The 25,163-nt window shown below is 41.9% G+C and overlaps 1 protein-coding gene across 12 annotated transcripts in view; it reads left to right on the top strand.

Moving 5' to 3' along the window:
• The window catches only part of Magi2 (membrane associated guanylate kinase, WW and PDZ domain containing 2), a 1,273,508-nt gene that overhangs the window by 984,016 nt on the left and 264,329 nt on the right, over positions 1-25,163 (top strand). For 11 of the 12 annotated variants that reach the window (XM_087206547.1, XM_021253974.2, XM_087206545.1 and 8 more), the window contains 2 exons: positions 830-951; positions 2,829-3,011. In XM_087206547.1, the coding sequence (XP_087062673.1) occupies positions 830-951; positions 2,829-3,011 (305 nt within the window). Of the gene's footprint in view, positions 1-829; positions 952-1,277; positions 1,407-2,828; positions 3,012-25,163 lie in introns of all 12 variants that reach the window. The other variant, XM_087206551.1, reaches the window with a different exon arrangement.

Raw genomic sequence — 25,163 nt, 5'->3', positions numbered from 1 at the left:
TCACAGCACAATCTGTTTATACAAGGGACCAAAATTAATATCTATGCCAGTCCTCTCCGTGTCCATTTATGTTCTAGAGAAAGTGTAACGTGGCCACCACCACAAGGCGGGAATCTTGGTTTCTCCTCTCCCCGACAAGAAACTCTAACTTTTACACAGGCTGCTATGCAGGAATACACCTTCAGGTTACCTGGGCTACAGTTGCTTCTACCACTTTCTCTCTGATATTTACAAGTTTGCCATCTCGCCATGTAAACTGTGGATGATCCACGGCTGATGCATTTCAGCATCTCTTGTTCATCGGTATTCTGTAACTTTCCTTTATAAAGTTGACAACCTTTCTCCTGGATCCCAGCCCTTCATTCCAGGTCTGACTCTAAAAAGTATGAGCTCTGATTATTCTACCATCAATGAACCGAGTTTACTTCATATTTATCCTATCCAAGATAAGGATTTTGCAAAGCTAAGATGATATTCTTCAATACTACTTAGTATAAATTTCACTGGTTGATCATCTATGTGAACCCATCAGACCCATCTCACCCTGACACAGTAGACCAGGAAGCAGTCACATTTGGATTCTGTTGGCTGAATCATGCATAATGTGAACACAGCAGCAAGGTGCAACCATTGAGAATGCTGCGCTGGCAGCAGGCACGTGTACTGGGCACAGTCCACCCCATCAGGAGCCTGGCTGCATGCTGGGTGAGGCACTTGGCTGTAGTCAGATATGGTGTCCTTTCATCACCTGCTCCATGTAGAGCATCCGTATATTCTCTTCAGTGATGTTTTGCTGCTGTTATCCTCATTTGAAATTTTCTTTTTTTAGCCACATAAATAGAAGAACACAGTTCGAAAACCCTGTCCTGGAAGCAAAAAGGAAGCTGCAGCAGCATAACATGCCCCACACAGAACTTGGAACCAAGCCCCTGCAGGCCCCAGGTTTCCGAGGTACTGTATACGCCTGCATGCGGTGTGCAAGGGGACATTGTGTGACAAACTCTCTGCTTTGGCCAGTGCCATTTCAAATACTTACTTTGCTCGCCTCAGTCCTTTGGGTTGGCTTTAGCTGGGGGTTTGCAGTATTCCCCAACTAACACAGCTGTGCCCAGAGATTAGAGAAAGCCTTGGGAGTCCCTTCCAGGGAAGTGTAGCGCTCTGCCAGTGGCCCTGGTGGGTTGTGACAGTTGCACTGTACACTGCAGAGAAGCAGACTCTTATAAGTTTGTCCTCTGAAGACCAAGCACAAGAATAAGGCTTGTTCTCCTTTGTGACAGTAGGCAGCTCCGCCGCAACATTACCTAGGCCCAAATCCACCCGTCACTGCGTTGTCCCTGAGAGGTCTTGCAGTTTGAGTGATTTGTCTTTCTGTCGGCGCATCCATGTGGGGAGGCCCTGGCCACTCGGTAGGTCCCCAGGCCACATGCAGACCTGACTGAGGCTGGGAGTCGCAGAATGGGACAGGCACACACTTTTCACGGCTTATGGCTTCTGCTTATTTAAAAAAAAACAAACAAAAGAGGCTCTGGAGTCAGGAGCCTGACGACAAGGTCACCACATGGAACAGCATGATGGTGTATATCACATGAATGCAAAGGTCTCTAAGGGACAAGTCTGATAAATGGAGGAGAGATTACGTGTGGCTTCTTTTCCATTTATATTTCAAAGAAGTTCTGTTTCTAATAAAGCTAAATGTGATATGGAAGCCGACAGATGAAGTAAAACTCCACGTCTCATTGTTTTACAGTTTATTATACATCACCCCAATATGTCAAAAGTGTCGTACGAAATACCTGAGTTACCACATACCACACATCAAATCACTCCAAAGCAACAACTAAAGAAAGATCAAATAAAATACCCATCTGAGGTGAGATTTGGAGGAGATGCTAATTCTGTTTCCTCGTACGCCTGTTATTTTTAAAGCATTAAATATGCTTGGAAATATATTTATTGCAAATCATAGCTGGAAAACCTACCACATAACAAATTGGCTGTCCAACTATTTGCATGGGTTCAAGTTCTGTTTTGATTATTTAGACATAGGATTTGAGTTGTCAGGATATTGTTAAAAATGTGTTACCTTTCCATTCATAATTATGTCTAGAAGTAGCAGCTTGTCTTTGCACACATTAGAGTACGCAGAACACCATTTTGTTTATCTGGTTTTCATCCTTCATAGCATCTCATGACTTAGGGCTGTAAACTAGCATTTCCTCGGACTCACATCCAGGCACTCTTTCTGAACAACTGGGACCTTAGGATATGTGGTCACATTGCCACTGCTTCTTTGCCTGTGACACTTGCACGGTGCCTAAGTGCTGTGCTGTTATTCTCTTTAAAGCAACAAGCAAAACACTCCATTGTGATGTTTTCTTCTCCTATTTCTTCAAGGTTCTATGCAGTCTGGGCCACTCTAACATACATGCCTCTTGCCTGGGATCATTCATAGCAAGGAGCAGAACGTTGTCAGATGTGTCTGGATATTGGGCTCCTTGTCCTCTTCACTTGAGGGCTCTGGCACCCTGTTGATGCAACCCTTGTTAAACACAGGAAGGCTAACATAGCGAATGGAAATGATGGCTTGACAAAGAGTCGCTCCCCGAGCTGAGCAGCCTTTCCTCTTGCCTGGATGCTTGGGACTGCTCTGTAACTGTCAGAAGCTCCTCTTGCAATCACCTGGGCTGGCACGTATGGTACAAGACCCCCACACCCACGCCTGGGGTTACTGCTCAGTGGCCAGTTTTTTGTTTGCTTGTTTGCTTTGCCTGACAACTTGCCTTAAATACACTTTTTTTTTTTTTTTTAACTTGCATCGGCCCATGCAGAAAAACCGCTCTTCACCCGGGATGCATCACAGTTGAAGGGAACGCTCCTCAGCACCACCCTAAGAAAGAGCAGCATGGGCTTTGGATTTACCATCATTGGGGGAGATGAGCCTGATGAGTTTCTGCAGGTGAAAAGTGTGATTCCAGACGGGCCTGCCGCACAGGACGGAAAAATGGAAACGGGTGAGTTCCTCCGTGCTGGAGAACAGGGCTTTGCGCATCTTTTTCTCACGGTGAACGGATGGAGCTGCATTAGTGCTTTTAGTTCAAAGGTCAGAAGATCACAAGTTGTAGTCCCCTAACTGTATTGAGTTGAAATAATTGGGAAACAACTTTGCAAACTATCTTTCCTCCTACTTCAGACTGTCCCTTGTGATTGCTGCACGCACTGTCACAATCTTGAGATTGATAATTTTTAAATTTATCTCCAGACCTCCTTCTCAGAGAGGTGATGAACATTTCCCATTTTTCTGACTTACATTCAACCACTGGTATTTTAAAATCTATATTAATCTTATAATATTCTCATGCTAAGTTGCCCAGGTTATATTTAAAGATGCATGCCTCTCTCGTGCTCACAGAGAAAATCTTTAAATGGCATTAGTCTTTCTATGTCTCCGTACAATATTTTAATATATGGGTTTTTTTCTAGTCCTTACAAATTAATTTCATATATAATTACTTGGATATCCATCTAAATTGTAATTGAAATTAATTTCACATGGAAATAGAGAAGCAAATTGTTAAGGGCAGGAAAAGGTAAAATATGAAAAGAGCACAGAGTATAGAAAAAAAGTAATGAACTAGGACTGGTTTTAAATTCCCCTGCCTGCCCCATGACCTTGAATGAGTCCTATAACTTATAAATATTAATTTCCTTATCTGAAGAAATTGAATCTGGGCTTCTGCACAAGATTCAGCACAGCTTCTGCTGATTCAAGAATTTTGTGGTGTTATTTTTAACATGCCTTAGAGTATTATATAGTCCAGTAATTATATCTGCAAAGAAATATGATCTATCACCATTTTTACATTTTTCACAACATTGATTTAATTTCAAGTATGAACTTTATAAAGTCAAAGGGTACTAGTAAGATATACAAATTATGGAATTACTTTTGGGGGGAAAGTTCTGACCTACATACTTAGGAACTGATCTTCATGAGTTTTTGAAGGGTTTGTGTGTAGAGGAACAACATAAAGTTGAGGTCTTCATCTGACATTTGTAGTTTTAACAATCACCAATGCTATATTATAATCTATGAAACAATTTCTGCACAAGTAATTTTTCACATGGTGCCCAAGTCCATTTAATCTCTGCCATTGGATGATGAGTGACAATGATATACATGTATATATACATCTCCTAAAAATTCAGATGCAGTTTCAAAGCTAACCACATTTTGCAAACACTACTATTGTAACAATCACAGATACATACTTTTCTACATGAGCAATAGTCTCCAACACCCCTGTTCGTCTGGTGATATTTTACTAGGCATCCACACCTTTATGCTACCAAAAAGACCCCATAAACATTGATTAAAATTATCCTATTAGAACAGAAGAAAATTGTGGGATTAATAGCAGTTTAGAAGAAAGAAAAGCATCCCTAGAGTTTTGAACTTCAGTGAAAACTTGGCAAATCTATTTCTTTTCTGAATAAAGGACCTATTTATCTTTCTCTGATCCAACCCAGTATTCCATGTTTCAAAACTAGAAAAGACTTCTCTCAGTGTATATTTAAAAGACAAAATAAAGTAAAAATATTTGTACAGTAAATCTTTTTCCTTTCCTACTCGTGTTATTAATTTGCCACACCTACACAATCTCAGGAGCATTATTCAACAACAAAGTTAAGGCTTTATTTAGAATTCCACAGGTTTTCTTCATTAAAGAAAATCACAAAGAAGTTCCTAGTGGCGGAGGAGAACCAGGGATTTAAATCCATTCACTGTCTCCTGTGTAGTCTTCTGTTGATGCACTGAGCAAATACGTCTTGAGCACCTGGTGTAGTGATCACTATCTTGCACCAGGGCTGCAAAAATGGAAAATATGAGCCTGGCTCTTACAGAGTTCACTTGTAGGAAGGGCTGCAGACATCTGAAAAAGCAATAGCAACACCGCATGATGAATCTCTAATACCATGATATTGGCAAGATCAGGACAGTGAGGGAGTCAGCAACAGAAATTTTTAAAAAGAAAAGCTTGTCACTAACTATATAATGTTACTAGGCTTTTATAGGGATGGAAATTCCCCTTGTTGGAAAAAAGTTTTAGAACAAAATGCAATGTTTATTACATAGTAAAAAAATTTTAATGTTTCCCTCTAACTCTGAGATGATTTTAGAAACAAATGTGAACACAGTTCTATGACATTCTACAAGTTACATGGAGGAATAGTGCTTAGGTTCAGTCAGAGGATATTTGTTATGTGCCAGACATTTTGCTAATTCATAAGGATGCAAAACTGAAGAGACTGGTGTTTCTACCCTCAAGAAGTGTACAGTGGTATGTTAAGGACTGTACCAATACAATAATAAAACTATGTATTTATATAGAGAAAAAATACAGGGGAAGTGAATGAATTCTGGGGGGAGATGTGTGAGGGAACCCTCAGAGGATGGTGTCTGGGTTTCAGATGATGAAGAGATGTTTGCTAGTGGACTGGTGGGGAGGCTGTTACAAGAGGCAGTAAGTAGCACATGAAAGGGGGGATCACAGGAAAGACCTGGACAGAGCTTTCCATGCCGCCACATGTATGGTAATGTTTTAGCATTTCATCTTCAGCGTGTGTTACAGTGACATGCGTAGCAAAATGACAGTCACGGGTGATAAAGATGATCAGGCATCAAAGAATGATACATGGTCATATATCATCAAAAAACCAAAGTATCACCAATTCTCATATACCTCTATCTAAAACCATTCTCAAGACTTCTCAGGCAATTGAACAGAACTTCAAGACTGAGGTTGTTTACTTATGTACCTCTAGAACCTAAAGTAGCACTGGGCGTATAGTAGGTGGACCAATAAGTGCTTGGATGGATGGGTGGATGGTTGCCCTTGTACATGAAGAAGTAAAATTTACACATGCTAAATTCTTAGTTAGTCTCTTATAATACAGCCCAGTAAATGATATTTGGATTAGATAACTCACCACTGACGCAAAAAAAAAAAACAGCTTTCCAGTTGCTAGATGAAATTCTTTAAAAAGGTCCTGTTAGGGTTAAAAGTATTTTCCTCTTTTGCAGTGACTTCTTATTTAAAGTAAACTTCAAGACCTAAGAAAAATAATAGACACAATAGATTTAAAAGATAAATCGCAGTTTAAAAGTGCCCCATCTCATTTGACACTGACATATGCATGAAAACATTTTAGTCAACTTTTCTAGCTGTAGGTGATCTCTAATTTAGAGAAAGCTGTCAATAGTTTGCGTGGATATGAAGAAAAATCCACTGGGCTGAAAGATTGACCCAGGGTCCTGCAGAAGAGAAACCAGGGCGTTTGAAGAATTCTTTCTCCATTGGCCCTGACTCCTGGGGAGAAATACAGGACAGGAATAAACGAGGGTACTGTGCCTCTGGCTGGTTTTTGACAACTAATTGAGTTGATTCTCAATGGTTCTATTATGTTCCAGGAGAAGGTTTCTCAGAACAAATTACTGTGATGCCCAGGAAACATCTACCTTCTGATTATTAAGTATTCTACCCGTCCCCGCCATCAGGCACAAGAGACCCTGTTAACATTCTTTAAAGTCTTTTAAAAATCAAGTTTGATGTGACATGACTTACATGGAAGCCACAGAGTGGAAGAGATGTTTATCTAACATCCTTCAGTTAAAAGGCTTCCCTCACTTTGTGAGGTTTCGTGTTTTTTCCCCAGGCTAATTTCTGAATCAAGGCTCCTGGTTTGCAGCCCAGATAGGAGCCAGGAAACCTGACCTATCCACGAAGTCCTCCCAGACAGGGGAGGAATAGAAAGTCACCCACAGTCTGTTAGTTTTTACTGGCTCTTCTAAGGTGTTTACCAATTTCCCTACTAAGATCACAGGCAAGGGCCCTGGAGGAGCATCTTAGGGTTCTTCAGTCCCTGGCATTTCTTCGGTGCAGCAGATCAATGGTACTGCTCTTATACAGACTGCTGCCACAGTGTCGGTTTTGTAAAAGTGGAGGACAAGACTAGCTTTGTCAGAATCACGTGGTAAGCTTTTTAACACTGCAGATTCCTATGACTCCAGACCTCCTGATTCCGGACTTCAGGGAATGTTTGAGAATGTATATTTATATACTTCAAAAAATTCTCAAAGTACTACATCCACATGGTAATTTTTTAAAAGAGAATAACATCAGAATATTTATAATGCATGAAATATTTCTTGGCCTGCCCCTCCCACCCTTCAGGCCCACACCCCAGATGCAGTCAATTCGTTTGTATTCTTTGGGCAGCTAGAAAACCTTCCACTTCTAGTTAATGTGCTTATAGACAGCTGTCTTAGCTTACCACTTTAAATATGGCCTATATTTACTTCCTTTTAGAAAGAAATGAAGCTTTAGCTCTTATACCCTGTCTGCCTTCTCATATCCTCCCAGTCGGGTTTTACAAGTACTTTTGGTAAAACTTTTTTAGTTTTTGCACTATCATGGCTTTGTACATTTGTTCCCTGAGCCCAGTAATATACCATACATACATTGCTTCTCTTAAACACCTGTCTGGAGTGTTGCATTCTCTCTCTCTCTCTCTTTTTTTTTTTTTTAATGCAATATCTTTCTAAAATGATTCCATTTCCCCCAAAGTACCATCATATAAGTGCTCTTGATGGCTCCATTTTTCCTGGACTCTTTGTCCTGCTTCTCCTCTGTGTGCTGGCTGGACAGCAGCCACCAGGGGACCTCCATGGATCTCTCCCATGCAGCCCACTGCTGTCCGTAGCCATAGCCTCTAATCACTCATCCTCATTCCCGGGAGCCCAGGCCCAGTATTTCTTGCCATCTATATGTCCATATTTAAAAGTCAAATACTGAAAACTCATCTGAGAGATCCACATTTGTGGCAGATTTGGAAGATTTGTCAAGGATTTTAGGTTTATAGGACAAGAACAAAATGAAAGTCGAGCCTATTCCTTGGGGCTTTCCAGTTGCTGCTTTTCTCTCTTTTGAGACACCTTCATTCTCTGACTTGAGGTACACAGTGAAAGTTCTACACTCAGGTATGTGGCAGGGCAGGTCTTCTGTGTATTCAGTGTTTCCTAATCCCAAGCCTTTCTGGGCTTCTCCGGAACAACTGAGAGTCCATTTTGTCTTGTAACCCTCTCCTCCACAAACATACTAGAACAACAGTCAGCCAGCTCTTTCTGTAAAGGGTCAAAGAGTAAATATTTTAGACCTGGCAAGCCAGGCCTTTGTCCTAACTTTTCAATTCTGCCATCATGAAAGCAGCCATAGAAAACACATTGGCAAGTAGATGTATTTATTTAGTCATTTGTATGGTTGTGTTCCAGTAAAACTTTATGTGTAAATATAGGCAGCAGCAGGTTTTGCCAGCCCCTATTCTAGAATGCACTTTCCAAAGCCATAATACATTAGCTATCCTGCCTTTATTGGCATTCCATGTTGTAGAATTTTCTAGATGTCTTGTCTTATGACGGCCCCTCTTACAGGAAATGGCTCCTCTCCGTTGCTGTGGGTTAATTTGAAAGTCTTTGTGAAAAGGGAGCGCTATGTGTGTTCATCCTGCCATGTTGGAGTAGAAGGCTCAGCATCTGCATTAAGGGCCCAATAAACCAGGAGAACCACTGGGTAAAGGTAGGGCAACAAGACTCCTTGGCCAACTGCAAGACATCTCCATCCCAGCCTCCCCTCCCTCAATTCAGCTAGCGCTCAGAATTGCTTTCGAGGAGTGTTTATGAATATTTCTTGCCACTAACTTTTGGGATAGAGTCTATGTGCATTTACCCAACAGGAAAAAAATCAATTACTGCATGTATCTTTCTTATCAGCCACATCAACTGGCTTCTAAAAACCAGTCAAAAACATTGGACCAGGAGCAGTTTCTGACCTTTGAGGTTCTCAACACTGTTTGGGGGATGCTCTTCCACAGATGCATTGTTTGAAATCTTAAGGGGCCTTTGCCCTCTGGAGAATGGTGAGGCTTAAGCAGAGGCTCTGCAGTGAGTGCTGTGGACAGATGATGGCCCCACGGTCCCTGGCACCATGATTGTGCCTCTTCCTCATGCGACCTGCTCACACTGAGCTCCAGTTATCGGCCACCCAGCAGTTTCCCACTCCACCCCAGCCCAGAGTACTCTCGCCCTGGGTTACGCCTCCCCGGCCACTCCTCAGCAGTTCACTAAAATCCCGTGGCTGTTGATGGAGCATCCCCTGAGAAAGCCCTCTGTGAACATCTAAGAAGTTGTGTCCCTACGTCTTCCCACACCTCCTAATCAACATCCATCCATAGCAGGGTCTTGTGAACTCCCAGCATGCACCGCCATGGTCCCTTCTGGTCACTGCTCTCTCACAACTGGCCGCCTCATAAAGACCTAAGGAAATCTGCCAGTTTTGTGCCAGCCCTACCCCCATGTGTTCACATTTAGGCAGTGTAGACCCTTAGGTGATCTTATCAGTAGCCAGACAAAAATGGACTAACCAGAGAAATGTTAATTTTTCCACTTACTTAAAATACCTGTTTAGTCATTTCTTATAGCTGCATAACAAATCGTGCCAAATCTGTATGATCTAAGCCAAGGACGGATCCTGGACACAGGTGCCTGTGGCCTCTCTGCGAAGCTCACATCAGGACTCAGGCAGCTGTGGTCGCCTCCTGGGCATGTGAGGTCCAAGGTGGCTTCTCCCCAGGATGGGCCCTCAGCAGGGGTGACTGCAGCTCCTGAGACCCGGTCGGCGTCTCTTTCCACATGACCATTTCCATGTAGCAAAGGGCTCCAAGACAGCAAAGGAGAAAGTGGTCACGCCTCCTAGGCCTACCGCCCACTGCAGAGCACTGCCCCCTACTGATCATCCTGTGGATCACAGGAGGATGTCCACCAGCCCAAGGCCAGTCCCGTAGGAAGGAAAGATGGGCTCCACTCACCCGTGGGAACAATGGGAGTATTCGTTACTAATCTTTTATCTACCACAGTGTTCTGCCTGTGCCTTGTTTCTGAATTTTTGGAGTATGCTCCACCTCGCCTGGGAAAATTGCTCCTTCTTTCCCGCATGCTACTTCTACCTTCTCTCAGTCTTGCTGGTGTAGAACTATTGATAATCTTTTTCTTCCCAGTTCTCTCCAGAGCCAAGGATAAACAAGAGTAAATCAAAATACCACACCCAGAGACCAGGAGTGGTGAAGTCGCCAGGCCTTTAGCTTTATCTTTCTAATAAAAATAAAGAACTTAGTTATAAGAGTTCAGACTGAGGTCTATGTTGGATCATTTTCTTTAAATAACCCTTGACATCATATCCTTGGTCATGCACGGACATTTATGAATGTTACATGTTACAAAAACATTTTGGTCTCTATAAAAGCCAGAAAAAAAAATTGAATTTCCAAGCAGCTGACTAATAGTAATATTTCCAGGGGAGAAGAAATAAACTGTGCTTGTTTATCCTGTCCATATATTTACTCTTAATTCTTTCCAAACACACCCAACTTTCAAAGCACCACTCAATTTTGCTCCAATACTTAATATCTCCGCTGTGGTCATGTCTTTCCAATCAATAACAAGGCATTTCACAGTGCGGGTGAGAGCCATGCCGATCACTTTCTATCCACCGTCCTCCTTTTAGGGTGACGTACAAGTGACACAGATGTCACAATTGACAAAGCATTTGATTTCAGCTACAAACCAAACCACTTGAGAGGATTTTAAAATGTTTTGTTGTACCAATTCTTAAATCAAGCTATGCTTCATCAATAACTCATTTAGTTTTTTAAAGGCCCTTGTCACCTAAATGCGACTGTGATTCCTGTATTTTGCTTATGATTCTCTTTTCTCTTTTTGTCTTTACTATGTTCTTTCTGCTCTTTTCACTTAAAATGATATTCTTTTTTTCTTAGTGCATCTTTTCAGTACACAACACATCTTAATCCTGTTTTCATCGCTTTTCCTCCCTTCCTTCCTTTCTCCCTTCATCTCTTGATCTCCTTACCATTTGAGAAAGATCACCCTACTTCCTATTATCTGTCTCACTCTTTATTTATAATTTGTTTCTCTCATGGGAGAAACCTGCAATATTTCAGCTGTTTGTCTGATTTATTTCACTTAACATTGTGGTCTCAAGCATCCATTTTCCTACAGATGACTCAAGTTTATCTTTCTTTATGCCAGAGTAGTACTCCATTGTGTGTAAATAGCACATTTTCTTTATCCATTCATCTGTTGATGGGCATGTAAGCTACTTCCAAGAGTTAGCCATTAAGCTCACTTCAGAAATCATATTAAGCTCACTGCACAAATCATATTCTAGTTTTTATTTTTGCATCAGCATTAAGAATTTTAGCAGCTTTCAGCACAGAGACAGCAGTGCATCCTACTCTACAGTTCTGTTTCCTAGTAATGGTATCCATTTGATTAAGTTCCACAGTGGTTAAGATGTACTACTCATGACCGTTTTTCTTATTACCATCTTGAAAGTGAGTGAACTTGCAGGTACCTCCATCACTGTTGTTTTTAAGGTGTTCTACACAAAAGCTTTTTGTTAATTTACCATACAGGCTCGCGGGCCTTCCTAGATGCTACAGCAAAAAATACATGGGGCCTTGACTCAGCCCAAGAGCTCAGCTCAGGATGGTGCTGGATATTTTCATGCCAGGGATGTCATACTGAAGTACCCTCACTGAGTATAAAATTGGCATTTTAAAAATCTGAAAGCTTGTTATTTAAATTTAGTGGAGATGGCCTGGAGATTATGGACTTAATATAGGCTTTTCACGCTTCTTAAAGGAGGTGACTGGCTGTGGGCATAGAAGTCGTTCAGCTTAAGATAGAGAATTTGAAGTAAAGGTATTGTCTAAGGTCATTTCATTTTTTTTTCCATTTTAACTTAAGTCTGGGTCCAGAGTCACCAACACCTTTTCTTGTAAGTAAGCCAAAGTGATGAATTGATGCAAAGATTTATAAGATTCTGCTGCCTAGATTGCCCGGTGCATTCTTAAGGACAATGTCACATTTGCACAGGTCCTAGGATTCTCTGTCCCTTAACTAACAGAGCTGAGGCATGGGCTCATCAGGAAATAATCTGCTTCCTATAGAAGGTGCTTGTTTTTATCTGCCTCCCCACCCCTGGCCAGATTAAGTCTGGTTATTTGATGTCTCCACCCATCTCGAGTATAAATTCCCTAAGCACACATGAGTGGTCTGACTTGGTCCCTAGTGAATCCCCTTGTCTTAGTTCACTACTTGGAATAGGACAAATATTAAATTTATTGGATAAACAAATTAGTACATCTTTCTGTGCAGCACTGGCTTCCTGACATGGATTGTGGCCGAGGCATGAGATTTGCTGTACTGATCATGGACTATCATCTCTGTCCCTGAGAGTGTTATTTCAGGCTTCCCTTAGTCTAGTTTAACTAAACATCTCATCTGATGAATTGTGACATGTCAAGTCCTTAGAAAGGACGTGTAACACACGGAGTCTCTGGAAAGTGGTGGCCGATGTTAGTAGGTAGAAGACTCTTCCAGGATGCTGGGGCAGCCGGGGTGTGAGGTACGGGAAAGGATTACGGACAGCTTAGAGTGCTCACCCTCTGCACCTGGAGACAAAATGATTGTGCACTGGACATTTAAAAACAGGTCTTGCTCCTTTAAATTATTTTAGATTAAAGGGAATGTCTGAAAATGTTCAGAATCGTCACAGCTTGTTGACCCTTATTCCATTGACAGACTGGCAGCTGAGAGGGGACACACTCACCTCTTTCTTGTGTCTGTGCCATTAAAATTGGGCTGGGTGGCATCCAGCTGTGTCACAGCATTCTATCCTAGACGCATCTTAGAGAAATCCATGCTTAATCTTCATTTGTTCATTAGGGTCCCCATGTTTGATATGATAATCCACTCTGGAAATAAGTCAGTCTTGAATCATAACAAAAGTCTAGGAGGGTGATATAGTTAGAAAACTGGTGAGGCAAGGTAAATCTTTCTGTTAAAGGAAAATATTCCTGAATTAAAGATTTGCATGGGATGTTAGTCCCTCGCTCCTGCAGCTGGTCGTGGGGGCTGTCGGTGCCCAGGGAACAGATTAATTGAATAGAGAGGCACAGGTACACATGCTCTTCCACAGCTATGTGCAGAGTGAGGAGAGCAGAGAGACACGTCTTTCATTTTTTTCAACTAAGACTTAGATTTTCGTTCATAATTATAAATCTCTTAGCATTCTAAATGAGGAGACTGTGCTGAAGTTAATGAGAGATAAATTGTCATGCAGACCTTTGTTTATAAGTGTGATTCTGCTCGTTTTTGCAAGCTACCAGTGAAATTAGAGGTAGAGTACGCTGGAGTCTGCAGATATCCAAATTTCCACAGCTGCAGAAACATTATTCCTGTATCCAGTGTAATTAATATCCCTCTCACATGCTGCAGCTGAGGATGTGCATGAAGTGACAAGAGCATACACAGTAAATCTTAAGTGTCATCATCTAATTTACCACTTTCTTGGAAAATCCAACCCTGTGAGGTAGATTTTGCATTTCTTCATGGGAAAGACTACTGCCAGGAAGGGCAAAATTCCCACGGTGTATAAGAGATATTGACAAAAGAACAGAGAGCTTAGTTTTGTGGAGCCAAGTGTCATAACCTAGAACTGTCTCCGTATTGTCACCTTTGAATTGCTCCTCTCCATCTTTTAACATGTCACACCCTGGTGTCATCCCTCCTCTTCTCCCGTGTTGTCTGCCTTTCCTGTTTTCTCATCTGACCATAGAGGAGAAAAGAATACTGGATGAATGTCTTCCTGTGTCCACATGAGAGAATGGAAATATTTGGCATGAAAAAAAAATGATTTTGAGTGCACATTTGTAAATTTAATATGATGTATTTAACGTGCATTTGGTAATGATGATAAACCAAGTATGTAGCAACATGAGTATTTTTCAAAGGACCCTCTGATGGACTTATGTAAGCTTATGATAAAGGCTTTGGTGTGTTAAAATAATAAAATTAAAGGGTGTGTGTGTGTGTGTGTGTGTGTGTGTGTGTGTGTATGTGTGTGATGGTGCCAGAAGCAGCAAGACCTGGAATACAAACATCCACATTCCTGGAAAACCAGATACCAGGGTTTTGGGACATTGACATTTGCCTACAGGCCACATCCGTGGTGACAGGGTACTATCAGAGTTTACAAAGTAGAACCTCAAGTACAAAGTAGCTGAGATAGAATTATCTAGAATGTTTTTCATCAAGCCTTGAGACTTTGAGAGTTTGTTGCTTTTTTTTCTTAATAAAATCCAAAGGTCATTTTTTCTGTTGGAAAAAAAAAATAATCACCTGCCATTTCACAGAGAAAAGGTGACATTTTTCTATGAAAAGGAGACATTTTGCCTGGGGGGAGTGGAGGCTGTTTGTGGGATTACCTGACAGTGAGTTTACCTATGAGCAGGACAAGATGCTATGCCACTGGCAGAAATGACATTTCCTTCCCTATTCAGAGTTGCAAATTCTAAAAAAAATACAACACTGATTCCCCCTGGTAGTTCTCCCAATGTCTTGTGAATGAGTGCAGTGGCATTATTAATTGATGCTAAGAACACATCCCTTGCTGAGACAGAGGTGGCATGGAGATGGCAGGCTTGGGTACTTGGGCCACATCAGAAGTCCAGGGCTTGAGATCCACCTGGCTCCTCATTGCCTTGGGTCAGTATTCCTCTCTACTAGTAACGATGCAAAAGAGATGCATCCCTTTGCTTCTTTGGTTATCCCCCAACCCTCATAATGGGCTGGGGACTTTTCACAGCCTTGACTCCCAAGGCCCACAGACCTCCCTGAGGCTCCTCTGGGGTTACCCAGCCACAGGCTGCACAAACAAACTGTAGAGGAGGAAGACAATCTTCAGGATAGCTTTGCTTGTGTGCAATGCAGTACTTATGTGGACAGGTAATGCAGCCATCCACTTGGAAATGGAGGGGTATTTCCCATCGCCCACCTCAGCCCAAGTGACCATGGAGGCTGACGGGCACCATTCATGGAAACTACATTACTGCAAAAAGAGGAGATGGGCCTTCCTTTCCAAACTGGATATCTGCTCGGGCAGTGTATGTGGTTTCTTTACCAGCCAGATTAGGAAAGGAGTGAACTGGAGGGAGAGGGCAGAAGAGAGGACATAGCACCAGGTGGGACCGCTGTGGCTCAGTATTTGGCATAAGCCCATGTGAGACTACTGCGGTTGAAGTGACCGTGAGGAGCACAGCCTACATTGCTCAAGACAGCTGCCCACTGGACAAGGAAAACCCGTCCACTTCAGCCTGGGCAGTCCCCCAGGATGGCAGCAGCTGTCAGAGGGCAAAGAGGGCAAAGGAACCACATATGGCAGTGACCTGGTGACAAACACACAGGTCCACCCCTGATAGGGGAGCCACTGTGTACCTGCTGCTCCAGGGACCAGCACCAGGCACCATCTTCCCCTCACTTCCATGGACATTAGAAGAACTAGACATTGGTGAGTGACAGGAGGCAGGCAGTGACTCAGAAGTGGGTGGCATCTCCTGACCTCAAATGTGCCAGGGTCTCAGGGTCTCAGCTGAAGCTCATACAGCAGGAGGAAGAAAAAGAGATTTAAATCAAGTTTGAAGTTGGAGCCTGAATGAAGCTGGACATACTGTGGCCAAAGTGACCAAAAAGTTGAGAATCTTCCCAAGATAGCATTAAGGAATAGGCAAGGAGGATGAAAGGGATGATTGGAAAAATAAGCCACTTCCTGCACTGGTACGCACCTCCTCTCTCACTGCGTAGAGACTGCTCAGCACACAGGTTGCACGTGCATTGGGTACCCAGCAAGAATCGGGGGTCCTTTGAGTCCTAGGGCTCCATGGATGAGTAACACAGTGTCATAAAGGCACAGATAGCCTGGTGAAGTGACAGAGACCGGGCACCGGGAGACTCGTGCTGAAAGAGATGTGGGTACAGACTGGGGAGGGAGGTTGGAGAAATGAGCCTTGCACGAGAGGAATGCTGGGAGAGAGTGAAGGAGACTGGGAATCTATTGGGCATTCCGGGTCTGGAGAATGCCACATGCAGATGCACATCCATCCATCCATCCGTCTGTCCATCCATCCATCCAGCAGGCACACGCAAAGCAATAACTCAGAGCCAGAGGAGCGAGATGCCAGGTGCATCTCACCACAGAAGATGAAAGCAGTACAGACGGTGCAAGCCTCCAAATCTGGGCATGTAGATAGTCAGGGCAATCTGCTCTGTCTCAGGGTGGGAGGCAGCAGGGAGCGAGGTGGAACGGAGTTGAGGTGGGAGGCTGTAGCGAGCTTCTCTGGGAGGGAACTGCTGCAATGCTGAAGAGACATGGAAAGGCTACAAAAGAGGGGCGCAGCACAACCAAATCTGCAGAAGCGATGGCTTCCGTTTCCCTCTGCAGACCTGCGCCTTCTGTCGGGTTCCCTTTCCAGAAGACACCAGTGGGCTCCTTGCCCCACAGCTTCCACTGTGCAATCAGATCAGAGGGCAGGGGCAGGGCAAGTTCGCCGGATTCAGGGCTTGGGTCCCGTGGCTGCCAGGTTGCCGTATGCTGGGCACCCGTCTGTTGGAAACCTCAGCTCTCACCACCAAGGAAAGAAAAACTGAGGACATGAAAAGACAAGGGCCTGGACCGTGGAGTCTGTATGGGTCGCTTCTTGTCTGGTCTGCGTAGATGAGATGAATGAAACGTAAGATATGTTTGTTCGGTTGGATTTGTTTGTTTGAGCTTTAAGCCTGAGCAACGGGGTGGACTACATCCACTTAATACAGAAAGAAGAGGAGGCATGGCACTGCTTTCGCCTAACTAGCTGCCTTCACTCGGAAGTCCTGCGGAGGAAGGCTGTGTTAGGTAACGTGGATATGAGCCTTTTGGCAGCTTTCTGTTTGGAGGAATCCATGTCTGTGAACCGCCTCTCATCACACACAAACCAATCCCCAACTCCACAGGTATATTTCTTTGTTGAATGTTATATGATCCCCATTTTTATTCCTTTCAGAAAGAAACAGCTGAGACACAGGATTCATTTTTATAGCATCAGCCAGGTCTATACTGTCAGGAACTCAGTTGGGTGAGAGGGGAACAGAATAAAAATGTATGCCAAAGTCTACAACAGAGAACGCACAATTGTAGACAGGAGAACAGCCACAAATCGATGAAAGTTACTGAGAGATGGATTTTGATTCATTATTTTAAAAATAACTTAATGACTTAGCTCCCTTACCATGGAACAGTAAGTAATAATAGAATTCACTCATTGAGTATAAGGGCATCATGCCAAACCCTTCTGTATAGTATCTGACTTAATCCCTACAATAGCACTGAGGGATAAGGTATCATACTTATTTTACAAACCGAGAACTAAATTTCAGAAAATGTAAGAAACTAGCGCAAGGTGACACCACCAGTGTGTGGCCAGGCTGGGAGTCAGAGCCTCCTTCGTCAACGGTCTATGCCGCCTCCCAGAAAAACCAGCAACTCTGCAGAACTGCAGCTCTAGCCAGCATCCTTCTTCATTGGTATCTCTTCCTTTTTCCTTGGGGTTCTGAAGTAAGAGTGAGTGAGTGTGGATGTATTGCATGTGTCCTATGTAACTAATCCGCAGTGTTTTATTAATGAAGAAAGACATTTCTAGATAGGAGAAAAATCCACTCCCTTTTCACTGATATATCCCTGTCAGTACATCTGAAAATTCTACTTTAAAGGGAAATTTCAAGGTCAGCAAAGTATATAGAAATGTTCACAGCATGTGTTCTCTTTCCTTACTGTATTGTCCCAGGTTTGTTACACTCAACCTTCAACGATTTCAGGGGAGAAAGGGTCCAGAAACTATATCTAGGAGTTACGTCACATTTTTCATCAATAAATAGGAATCCCATGGTGTGATAAAATACCAAGTTATAGGTTGTTAAAGATTTTCAGAAGGAGAACTCCCATGAAGTAGTTCTTAAAAACATGCCATTTAGATAAGCAGATTGTCTAAACACAGAACTTAGGAATTATAAGATGGTTTCACATATAATCATTGAAGTCAAAACAAAACTGTTCTGTAAAAGAAATCCATGATTATATAAAGTCAGCCTAAGTAGTTAGACTGAGGTGTAACAAAGCAGGAATCCAGGGTGAGTGTAGGGCTCTAAAGTCACACCACCTCCCCAGAAAAGCACTGAGACCCTTGTCCGGTGTAAGTGGGTAACAGAGAGATGAAGCCAGTGGCACGTACAAAGCCATCCCAAGAGGGACCATGTCTTCTGAAGACGACATAAACTGTAGAAACATCTCTGAAGTCTTCATACCACTCCAAATGCATGCTCCCTGTTTTACCAGAAGGAAAGAAGTGTGAAAGTCCTCTGGTCACACAAGTGTGATACTGAAGTAAGAACTCAGGTCCTTGGGATTGATAAGGAGAATTAATTACAGAAAGAGGTCACTCGTGGATCTGTACGGAGACTCTGCACGGCACTGTTTGTTTTGAAGACACAAATGTGCATTTGATATTCTTGCTCTGTGCAGCTCTAAGATTCACCTGAGAGTGGACTATCAAAATATTTTGAAAATGCTTCAAACGTAATTTTGTTTGTTTTTTTTGTGACTTTACATTCTTAAATACCTTACTCCACTGCTCTCTCCGTTTTCACTCACTGTGCCGGTGTGCATTCTTATCCTCTCCCTTCTGGGTGTTTTCAGTCTGTCTAATTAGATTATGGAAGGATTAGGTGCAGGCCAGTGGCTAATTCTTTGCCTAGTTCAGACACAACACCCCGATGATATTTAATCATCCGTACTCTCCTGCTCTGGGTGAGTGAGGATAATTGCACATCTTCTGAAAGCTCATGAGGATGGAGTGGGGGAATGCAGAGGGGAAGGAAAAGCAGGAAGAGCAAAAGAATTTCCATTCAGCACTCAAGGGGTTCTTTCTATGAGAGTGTCACAGCTGAGCCACTAACCTATAGGATGGAAGATCAGCCTGAATGAATGTAAACGGAAAAAAATATACACAGTAATTGTTTTGTGAGGCACTGTACAATCCCCAGAGAGCTGACAGTTTTTAGAGGGGGTGGGGAGCAAGAAGCAAGATGTGTTGTTCCATTTGGAAAAAAAGTAAGGAAATAATTCATTTGTGGAACTGTCTCAAAGCTGTTTAAAGAAAGCTATCTCAGTGCTCCTTGGAGAATCGTAGCTGATGCTGGAGTAGGGGAAGTATTAATTGATACAGTTTATAAATAAAGGAAGACTTGGCAAAGCTCCCTCAGCCCCGGGCCCTGGCTCCCTGATTGCTCATCTGCTGTCCTGCATCATTTGTAAAATCTCTTGGGATTTAGCAGCATCAACCCACTCTGGGATTATCATTAAAATTCTGCTGAAATTCTTAATAAAGACTTTCACATTTTCTTCACTTCAGTGAATCCCTCTTGGTTTGCCACCAAGTTTTCTGTGGCTTCTTCTGGAGCTTTATTTAGCTTAATTGACAGTACCTGCTGAGGCAAAAACAGAGAAAACAAAATTATCCACTTCCCAGTGATAGGTGGATTTCACAAGGCTTCATTGATAGGTTAAAAGTTAAGATTCTTCTAGAAGCTGTATTTTATGATACATAAATAAAGCCTGCAGAGTTCTTTCTCTGACCAGCTACACAAAGTGCCTTTTCTGAAAATATCATTAACACCACTTGGAGTTCATTTAGAAATCAACTTATAGATCTCGGAATCTTTAAACAGCTTCTTAAATAGTCCCATTAATGTAAAGGAGAAGAAAGGACAGGAACACATTGCATCAGCATCAACAGTAAAGGACAGTGTAAATGATGAATTCTCATTTGTATGCACCCAGTTTCATCAAAAGGGTAAACCTTGTGGAAATTTTGAGTAAGGACACCTCTGTATTGGAAAACATTTCCATCTAAAGTAATAGCTGTAGGGGATAAAAGGACACTTCTCAAAAGAGATGGCTGAGTATGGCAAATCATTCTTCATCCGTCCTAACACAGATGGACGGCCATGACATTTCCCCGTGGACATCCTGAGACGTATTTGTGAAGGTGCCCAAAGCTAGAGATACCTGATGTGACAAAATGTCTTCTCTGATGGATTGAGAAAGTAGCAAACCTTCTGTCATGGAAGCATTTAAAGGGGAATAGGGTTTGGAATGAGTCAAAGGAAACAGAAAATTGTTGAGGCGAGGTAAAATCAATACTGAGAAAGGAAGAGATAAGGATAGAATGATGACTATTAGCTCTTCCAGTAGATGAAGAACATGGTCGTATACCTGCCAAATAATTCTAAAATGATAGAAACTTATTATAAAATAATAAAGACAGAAATGACATTGAAACAGAACAGAAAAAAAGCTCCAATTTTGAAGACTTAATTTCTTAGCTTCTTAATACGTATACATTTTATCCTTATTTGAACAGCTTGCAGTTCTGAATATAACAGAATCTGAGCTCATTGGCTGAGAATGATAATATTCTTTAAAACAAGTTTCTGGCATAGTGTCTCGTCTTCTCTAGGCCTATAATTACTGATCTGTGGATGTGACCAGGGAGCTTTCTGATTTAGCTGAGCTCAATGGACTACTAATAATACCCCTGGTCAGTGTTTGAAAACCCTCAAGGAAGAGCTCAGTATGAATGGCATTGCAAAGTGCTATGGACAGCGGTAATTGTAAGAAATAAAAGGAATTACAGGATATATGAACTCATCAACTCTTATTTCTGGGAAAATGGCAAAACGTGTCACTCTGCCAAGTATATGCCAGCTAGCATGATTCATTGTGTATGTGTGTTATCCCTCTAGCCTACAGACATCCAGAGCCCGAATGACGTCTGTCACTTAACACCAGGTCACATTACTTCCTGGTGTCACTAAGCTGCATGAGATCAAAGTGCAAAACACTTAATTCCAAGTGATGGAAACTGGAACACTTGGAAACTTAGGAAAAACAGTTCTTTCTCATGGGCTTTCTGCCCCGAAGCACGATAAGTTAGATGGCATCTCAGGTCCCCTCCAATTCTACAATCATAGAAATGGCTAATTGTGAGCAACAAAGTGCAGATGTTCGTCTAACCAGTATGAAACCAGGGTTTTCCTCAGCACGCCCAAATCAGCAAACTGAATAGAGTCCATCCATGATAAGGAGGTGTGCCCAGCAATAACTCCGGAGATCAATGTTTCACCCTCTAACAACCTCAGTCCATTAAATGTAGTCTAACAGTAGAAACACAACTGCCAACAAGGAATAGTCAGCTAATTTTATTATTTCTAATGGATATATATACACAACAAGCTACCAGAAAGCACAACATCATAAAGGGTTTATCCTAGAGCGTGACTTGAGTGTGATGCAGTTACTGTAACTGATTAAGCAAAGAGTGATGGCTCAGCTTACCAAGTGAGGCTAGAAAGCTGTGCGTGCCCACTCCCTTGTTACCACCGATAAACTGCCACTAACAGGGTCAACTCTGAACTTTCAAAGTTATGGATCCCTGATGCCCAGGGAGAGCTGGTGGGTCATTTGGATTATAACTGAAGCCTGTCTTCATACTCAGCCTTCTTTACCTGGCCTTCTTCCTTTCTCAGCAGCATAATAATTCCTCAGCAAAATTTTCTAAGCCCGTCTGCCCCTCACTCTCCCATCATCTGCAGAGACCCACTTGATAAATCAGAGTTGCCACTTCCAAGGTATTTCTGGTTTTGTTGATTGAGTCCTAAACCAACCACAAGACATAAATCATTTTTATAGAAAATGAATTCACCATATGTCTTCCTTTTAATAACAGTTTCTTTTAACCTGTTCTTGAAAGTTGTAAGCTATCATTTTTATATCCCGAGAAGACATAGGGTAAATACTTTATGGAAGTGTTAGTAAATACTTTATCTGCATCACACACTATCAAACAGAATGTCCACAGCAGTGGTATTCATTCTGAGAATATAGTGTGTGCCTCCTGAGCTACCCAGCCCTTTTACTCTGCTAATACCTTTTATTGCAGTGAGTCCATTACAGTATTGTTTGAATATTAGACACTTATAAAATCAATCCATCATTGCACTTACAATGCCAAGCCCTCAGTTGCATGACAAATAGTAAAGAAACATTAAATTTAATTAATCATTCTAATACAAATATAGAATGAGAAATATCAAAGTGAATACATCTTAGTATGGGTTAACTTAGTTCCAGTTAATACATGTTTCCATTTTATCTCATACCTCCAGAGCATCTGTAACTGTAACTCATGACACCATAACTTTCTTCCTGTAATCACCTATGACTTCCCTCTCTCTCTCTCTCTCTCTCTCTCTGTGTGTGTGTGTGTGTGTGTGTGTGTGTTATGTTCACCCCCTCAATCCTTTATGGTTTGCCTTTTGAAAGCACCACTGTACCTAAACTCCTGTCTCACCAGTGCTCCCCAATCCAGAGGCTCTGAGCCATTGCTCCTGAAGTCTGACGTATTTAATCCTGTAACCTCCCTCCTCCAAATTCAGCCTTGTAGAGGTCCCATCCTCCTCAGCTGACCCTTTTTTCTGACCACCCCACTGCTCCTAGCATGGGGCTTCCTCCCTTTTCATCTCCCCAGTGCCCATGAGAACTGCCTCTCCCTCCATCTTCTATTTTTCCTTCTCTCTTTGCACCTTGGAGAAACTCATGCTCATGTCAGTGTAGCTGCTTATTAGCAGTACAATGTAAGGTGAGCTAGTTACCTTTTCTGTCCCTGGGGTTCCTCATCAATAAATTGGAGATACTCTCTGATGTGAATATCAGATGAGTTACCACTTAGAAAGCACTTAGAACACCCCAGCCACATAGTAAGTCATCCGTTATTAGTCATGATCATTATTCATGACTGTGCTACACTCGGCACCATTTCTTCACCTTTGATCTTTACTTTGACTTTTGTTTCCATATTTCCAGTGGCTATCAAGATATAATCACCAGAATATTCTACCAATATCATCTCAAACCTCAAGATGTTCATGACAAAAGTCAGTTTTTCAGGCCATATTCTCTCCTCAAAGTGATTAATACTTTCAAATGACCTCTTCCAATTATAAATATTACTGCTCCATATAACCATCTTGAAATCCCAGAAATTCAATGTTTCTCTTTCATCACGTGTACTTAATCTTCCTAATTAACTTCTATTAATAAATCTTTGAATTTTGTGTCTTTTCCATACTCTGCCTTGGTCCCAACCCTTGTGGCCTCATAGACTCAGCACCCATGATATCCCTTCTCCTGCCATCTTGACTCCAACTAAGCAAAGTCTTACAAAGACCAGTTTCAAAATGCCATCTTCTCCTTCGTGTGCCACTCATGGAGCAGGAGTCCAAATAAGCAACTATTCTGCTAGTTATTCAATAATTGGGAATAGCAGAGCTGATGTTACTTTAAAAACACATATTAAAATTTAACTGCATTATAATTTTTACATTTTTATTGGAGATTGAAAAAAATAAGCAGAAAGGACAGTGACAATGAGCAAGCAAAAACAAAAGTCTGGGATTTCAAGATGGTTATATGGAACAGTAATGTCTATAATTGGAAGAGGTCATTTGGAAGCATTAGTCACTGTGAGAAGAGAATGTGGCCTGAGAAACTGACTTTCATCATAAACATAGTGAGGTTTGAGATGATACTGGTAGAATATTCTGGTCATCATGTCTTAAAGGCCCAGTGTTACTTCTACTACAATAATAAATATTAGAATGACAATAAATAACATCTGTTCTCTACATTTTTATGTCTAAAGTATTTTGATATAAAACATTTCCTTTGGTATTTACAATAATTTAATGAAAAGGTATTAATATTCACCAGATGTGCAGAAGGAAAGAGGAGGCCCCTAGAGGTTAAGCAGCTTACCAGGGGTCACCAGCCAGGCGGCCTGAACTTAGCCTTCCACTCTTGATTCCAGGTCTTATGTTTTTCCCATTGCACAAGTGAAAGACCTCCGTAAATATTTTTAAACAATTTAGTACATTTTAAAACTAGATAATAGCACCTAATACATAGTGCCATTAATAAATCCGGGGCAAATAAGTCAACTTCCGGTAAGACTAGAGTAACTCAAAAACCCATAATTTAATTAAAACAGCATGTGACATGAAGAAGACCTAGAAGAATTTTCTGACTGATGCCTAACTCAACTGAATATTGACTTCTAAAGGAAAAGCCCTAGGACTCTAAGCCTAGACCTACTGAAATCGCTACCCACAAGGCACCTTGAGATTGTCATCGGTTCTGGTGTGATGTTAGTAACAGGATATCTAAGGAGGAAAGATGTGCATGCACAGGAGAGAAACAGTAAGTATGGACAAGGGTACAGAGAAACAGGCTACTACTATGCATCATCCTTTGCCAGAAAGTAAAGAGGGTGGGTCTGGCCTCACCCTGGCATGGGTGCCTTCTCCTTAAAGATTAGACACATCCTCTTGCTCCAAGTCTGTACTAAATAAGCAGCCTTTTCATTTGTTCTTTCAAGTATTTGTATCTGAAGAAATAGAGTACAACTTCTCAACACAAGTGAGACGCCCCACTCCAAATGAATACACTGGCACTCTTATTTACATCAGTCTTGCTTACTAGTATCTGTCTCTAAGAGTCTGGCCATTCCATGGCGCCCTTAGAATGTCCAGAAGGACTGAAAAGCAGCTACCTGGGTCACAGTGACCCAACCTAGAGGATGCTTGCCAGCGAAGTCTTAGCAACATCAAGAAGTTCACCCGTATCACCCCCTCCCCAGAGTACCACTGGCACTTAACACCATTGACATGGTGAGGAGAAAACACTGAATATTAGAAATTTATAGTCTGTATCTACTAGTAATTTAAAGTGAAGATTGGTTCTATCCGATCCAGTGAACTGATTCCCAATGATCTAACCCAAATTCTAGTTTTTAATTCTGTTATCCAACACCATTCAAAATCCACCCTTATTCTGACTGGGCTTTATTATCTTACCTGGTTTCCCAGGTACATTACTACCTGCTTTGGCCATCCTGGGCTACTCCTTTTAAAGACTCCTTTCACTTCGGCTCATTTTGGCTATACCAGAAAGTATTTTTACAAGTGTTTTATTAGGAGAATTTTTAATCCCATGCAAAGATAAGGAAAACAGTACGATAAATTCCCAAATACCAATCACTCAAGT

Source organism: Heterocephalus glaber, unplaced genomic scaffold (assembly GCF_053883595.1).
Source record: "Heterocephalus glaber isolate CG9 unplaced genomic scaffold, H.glaber_assembly_v1.0 deba00000676, whole genome shotgun sequence".
Taxonomy (NCBI): Eukaryota; Metazoa; Chordata; class Mammalia; order Rodentia; family Bathyergidae; genus Heterocephalus; species Heterocephalus glaber.
Note: the sequence above shows the minus strand (reverse complement) of the source record. Positions and strands in the feature narration are given on the sequence as shown.